Source organism: Salmo trutta, chromosome 19 (genome assembly GCF_901001165.1).
Source record: "Salmo trutta chromosome 19, fSalTru1.1, whole genome shotgun sequence".
In the NCBI taxonomy this organism is placed as follows: domain Eukaryota; kingdom Metazoa; phylum Chordata; class Actinopteri; order Salmoniformes; family Salmonidae; genus Salmo; species Salmo trutta.
In genome coordinates, this window is record NC_042975.1 from 24,008,902 (window position 1) to 24,014,901 (window position 6,000).

Sequence of the window (6,000 nt, forward strand, 5' to 3'; positions counted from 1 at the left end):
AGAGCGTTGGACTAGTAACCAGAAGGTTGCAAAAACAAATCCCCGAATCCCCCTTGAACAAGGCAGTTAACCCCCGTTCCTAGGCCGTTTTTTTTTTTTTAAATAGATATCGGCAAATCGGTGGCCAGAAATACCGATTGTTATGAAACCGGCTCTAATTAAATCGGCCATTCCGATTAATTGGTCGACCTCTAATTTCTTCCTAACAAAAAGACAGCCAACTTCGCCAAACGGGGGATGATTTAACAAAAGCGCATTTGCAAAAAAAGCACAATCATTGCACGAATGTACCTAACCATAACATCAATGCCTTTCTTAAAATCAAGACACAGAAGTATCTGTTTTTAAACCTGCATATTTAGTTAAAAGAAATTCATGTTAGCTGGCAATATTAACTAGGGAAATTGTGTCACTTCTCTTGCGTTCATTGCACGGAGAGTCAGGGTATATGCAGCAGGTTGGGCCGCCTGGCTCGTTGCGAACTAATTTGCCAGAATTTTACGTAATTATGACATAACGTTGAAGGTTGTGCAATGTAACAGCAATATTTAGACTTATGGATGCCACCCGTTAGATAAAATACGGAATGGTTCCGTATTTCACTGAAAGAATAAATGTTTTGGTTTTCTAAATGATAGTTTCCGTATTTGACCATATTAATGACCTAAGGCTCGTATTTCTGTGTGTTATTATATTATAATTAAGTCTATGATTTGATAGAGCAGTCTGACTGAGCGGAAGTAGGCAGCAGCAGGCTCGAAAGCATTCATTCAAACAGTACTATCCTGCATTTGCCAGCAGCTCTTCGCTGTGCTTCAAGCCTATCAACTCCCAAGACTAGGCTGGCAATACTAAAGTACCTATTAGAACATCCAATAGTCAAAGGTATATGAAATACAAATGGTATAGGGAGAAATAGTTCCTATAATAACTACAACCTAAAACTTCTTACCTGGGAATATTGAAGACTCATGTTTAAAGGAACCACCAGCTTTCACATGTTTTCATGTTCTGAGCAAAAGTTAGCTTCTTTACATGGCACATATTGCACTTTTACTTTCTTCTCTAACACATTGTTTTTGCATTATTTAAACCAAATTGAACATGTTTCATTATTTATCGGAGACTAAATTGATTTTATTGATGTATTAAATTGAGTTAAAATAAGTGTTAATTGTTCATTCAATATTGTTGTAATTGTCATTATTACAAATATATATTTAAAAAAAAAATAATATATATATATATATATATATTTTCTTTAAAGGGCGATTAATCGGTATAGGGCCTCCCGGGTGGCGCAGTGGTCTAAGGCACTGCAACGCAGTGCTAGCTGTGACACCAGAGATTCTGGGTTCGAGCCCAGGCTCTGTCGCAACCGGCCGCGACCGGGAGGCCCATGGGGCGGCGCACAATTGGCCCAGCGACATCCGGGTTGGGTAGGGTTTGGCCAGCAGGGATATCCTTGTCTCATCGCGCACAAGCGACTCCTGTGTCGGGCCGGGCGCAGTGCACGCTGACCAGGTCGCCAGGTGTACAGTGTTTCCTCCGACACATTGGTGCGGCTGGCTTCCGGGTTGGATGCGCATTGTGTCAAGAAGCAGTGCGGCTTGGTTGGGTTTCGGAGGATGCATGGCTCTCGACCTTCACCTCTCCCGAGTCTGTACGGGAGTTGCAGCGATGAGACAAGACTAACTACTACCAATTAGATACCACAAAATTGGGGAGAAAAAAGGGGTAGTTTGTGAGACAAGGGCAGATCCCGAAGGGGCCCGGGCCGAGTCTTTTTACAAAAACATCTGTGGAGTCCGAATGGTTTGAGCTACAAACGATTAAAAACTATGAATAGTTGACTCTCATGAACACACACGTACAGTTGAAGTAGGAAGTTAACATATATACCTCAGCCAAATACATTTAATCCTAGTAAAAAAATCTGTTTTAGGATCACCACTTTATTTTAAGAATGTGAAATGTCAGAATAATGGTAGAGAGAAAGATTTATTTCAGCTTTTATTTCTTTCATCACATTCCCAGTTGGTCAGAAGTTTACATACACTCAATTAGTATTTGGTAGCATTGCCTTTAAATTGTTTAACTTGGGTCAAATGTTGGAGGTAGCCTTCCACAATAAGGTGGGTGAATTTTGGCCATTCCTCCTGACAGAGCTGGTGTAACTGAGTAAGGTTTGTAGGCCTCATTGCCCGCACACACTTTTTCAGTTCTGCCCACACATTTTCTATAGGATTGAGGTCAGGGCTTTGTGATGGCCACTCCAATACCTTGACTTTGTTGTCCTTAAGCCATTTTGCCACAACTTTGGAAGTATGCTTGGGGTCATTGTCCATTTGCGACCAAGCTTTAAATAATCTGTCTGAAGAATTGTTGGAAACATTACTTGTTTCATGCACAAAGTAGATGTCATAACCGACTTGCCAAAACTATAGTTTGTTAACAAGACATTTTTGGAGTGGTTGAAAAAGTAGTTTTAATGACTCCAACCTAAGTGTATGTAAACTTCCGAATTCAACTGTAGGTGGGAAGCTTGGGCTGTAGGTGGCGGTAATGCACCATAACGTTGGATGCCAACCGCCGATAAACCCCACAGAATAAGAGGCAGGGGCGACAACGGTAGCTAGCTTCAGCTAGTACACACTGGTAGACAGTGTCCTTCGCCCCCGCCTGTCGGGCATTGCTTGAAGGTAAGCCTTGTAATACATCCACAGGTACACCTCCAATAGGCTAATTTACATCATTTGAGTCAATCAGAAGCTTCTAAATCCATGACATTATTTTCTGGAATTTTCCAAGCTGTTTAAAGGCACAGTCAACTTAGTGTATGTAAACTTCTGACCTACTGGAATTGTGATACAGTGAATTATAAGTGAAATAATCTGTCTGTAAACAATTGTTGGAAACATTACTTGTGTCATGCACAAGTGACTTGTGTCATCCTAAAACTACAGTTTGTTAACAAGAAATCTGTGGAGTGGTTGTAAAACAAGTTTTACTGACTCCAACCTAAGTGTATGTAAACTTCCGACTTCAACTGTATAAATGTGAAGAATACACTTGGCGTTTCTAATCAAATCAAATATGGTTATGAGAGGAAGCCCACTGTCGGGCAGTGGGAGAAGATGGATTTCTCATTGATGAAAAATTTGACCTCAATACAGTTTTCTGTTCCCAAAACTAGAATCTATTATAAATAGAGTGTAAGTTTTGTAGACTTTACCCTTTGCAAAAGTTGTAAAAAAATGGCATTGTTTAGAAGGAGTGCAAAGGCAAAATTTGTTAATGCACAAGCACACTTCAGAGTAGGTGTTCCCTAACGGAAATATGCATGATACTAGAACGCGCCAATAGGATCTCACTAGCTCATGCTCTCTGCCCCCATCCTTGCATGTTCAGCCCACTATGGCACATTTTTCCCTATTGGAAACGATAGGCTGTGGTCTTTCTTGTTTAAATAGGCAAGTCAGTTAAGAACAAATTCTTATTTACAATGACGGCCTACCCCAGACGACACTGGGCCAATTGTGCGCCGCCCTAAGGGACTCCCAATCACTGCCGGATGTGCTACAGCCTGGATTCGAACCAGGGACTGTAGTGGCCCATCTTGCACTGAGAAGCAGTACCTTAGACCACTGCGCCACTTGAGCAAATCTTTGATGGCATGCTTCAAATTCAAATACTTCCGGCTTCATGCGCCATTGGGAGTTTTCCATAGGAATACGTGGATGAAGTCAGCACTATCACCATCTACTGGTTTTAATGTCTATGAAATATTCAGCCTAGCAGTGTGAGTGCTTTGTCTAGATATAGGCTACCTAAGCTGCGTGCACATCTTGTGGACGGCTATATCATAGACTATACAGTAGGTGTTGGTACTTGGTATCTTTAATTAGGGTGAACCTGTTGATGAATACAGTAAACTAAACTCCCTATTGACTGAGTAGCCTAGCATATCATTTTGCATAATGGATAGAGTTTGCCCAACATTGTAAATCAACATGTTGTAGAAAAGTGATGGGTGCATCGAAAAACAAGTGTTTTGCATTTGGCAGAGTAAAACCGCAGATTTTTAGGAGAAACATTGATTCGTTTCCACAAGACTAGGCTATGATAATTCAATAAATAACTTTGCTCACATTGAATTTTTAACAAACATGAATTACAGTACATATGACACAAAATTGCAGAGATTCAATAGAGTTTAGCTAGCCACATCTGAATTGAATTGCCATATTTTCGGTTCATCATGAAATGTATTCCCAACGCATCTCTTGCTACAGCTCGTGGCATGATACAGTATTTGCAATACTGAATCAGCTGACAATGTGTAATAGCCTATCCAGTTGACTAGTCTATAACAGCACACACTCATGTTATATTTTAAGTAAGCTACTGATTTGACTTTTAAAAGGTGTTTAGGAAGCAAGCTAAATCAAAACAGCACCACTAACAATTTATGTCTCCATCGGTGTACTGTACACCACTGACACCGTTCCCTGGGCATTCAAATGTAAGGAATAGCTTCAAAGTACCCTACCTACCTACATAGATACCTAACTGTAGATACTTAGCTGTATCAACAGTCCGCCAGGTCACACATGCGACACACAAAGTGACTATAAAATCACGCCACTAGGCCTACGGTTCATAGTTTGAGCAAACTAAATCATATTTCTAAATACATGTAATAAAGCTGAGCATTTTTCCGGTAAAGTGATGCAATGTAAATTAGCCTAAACTTCAGCATGGTAACGCGCTCAGAATAGCTCCCGCTACAAATATTCAGCGTTCATTGTAGGCTACGGCGTTCTACAGAATCTGGACATTCGCAACACAAGTGTTCAGAACATCTGACTGGTTAATTATAACTAACCACGTTAAACTTGTTCACTGAAGTTGAATTTATGGTCTTTATACTTTGGAAAAACAACTATTTTCATATCTAATTTCGCTCATTTAAACTGCCAGCTGCAGCTTTGTGAGTATTACAGTGGCACAGGGCTCAAGACTAAAGGAAAACTAGCCAAAGTGATTTGTGTTGAGGGGTTAGTATGGAAGACAGAAACATCTGTAACGGCTATATGAGGGACATTTAAATATTCAAAGAATGTAACAAATATGTGAGTCTTCTTTAGGCACATGGAATATCGTATTCCAACTTGCAGAACAGTTAGGCTACACTCAATGATTAACTAAGAAACTATCATTCAAAATTATACGGGCACATCCAGAAAGAAGCTTGCTCTGAATGCAGGCTCATTTCTGCCCCCTCCTCCATGTCCATATAAAATCATTAAAAAAGACGTAGGTTTGTTAAGTTAATCGTCCGAAATCCTACCTTTGTGAAGAGCTGCTGGAATCATGAACAAAAAGAGAAGAGTAGCGAGAGATCCGTTGCCTGTGATCGCCATGTTGTACACCTGCTTCAATCTGGCTGCGCGAGTAGTAGCTAGCTACTTCACCTAGCGACAACGCGAATCACTTTAATGATATGCATGGCGGGGAGGGAACAATTCAAATGGATTTTTTAAAAGATGGTTAAACAACTGAGAAAGGTTATACTTGTGTTACGGTGGGTTCTTATAGAATAATGAACAACTGAGGGAAAATGTATTATTTTATTTTCAACCATTCCAGAACATGGAATCATTTTTGTGTGAAGGGTTCAAGGCGAAACATCCAGTGATTTTCCAAAACTTCCCTAATTATTTGTTGTGACAAACAGTGCTTAGATTACTCATAGATGACTCGTCACATGAACTGGGAAGTATCATATAGTTGGCAGCTTTTCCATCCATATAGTCCTTATGTGCTATCAAAGATGCTGTACATGACAATATGGTTTGCATCAATGGCATGTTCATTTGCGTAGAAAAATGGCCTGCACACACATTCTAGTAACACCGATAAGTAAATAGGCTACATCCACTTTGGGCATCATGCAACTAAAATACAAAAACAATCATACAGTTCATACTGCATTTC

At 40.1% G+C, this 6,000-nt stretch overlaps 1 protein-coding gene across 4 annotated transcripts in view; it reads right to left on the reverse strand.

The window, feature by feature from the left end:
- The window catches only part of LOC115154188 (cell adhesion molecule 1), a 499,358-nt gene extending 493,872 nt beyond the window's left edge, over positions 1-5,486 (reverse strand). For 2 of the 4 annotated variants that reach the window (XM_029700153.1, XM_029700151.1), the window contains exon 1: positions 5,354-5,486. In XM_029700153.1, the coding sequence (XP_029556013.1) occupies positions 5,354-5,426 (73 nt within the window). In that variant the 5' untranslated portion in view covers positions 5,427-5,486. The remainder of the gene's footprint in view (positions 1-5,353) is intronic. The other 2 variants (XM_029700154.1, XM_029700152.1) reach the window with 1 other exon arrangement.
- Positions 5,487-6,000: the final 514 nt, after the last annotated feature.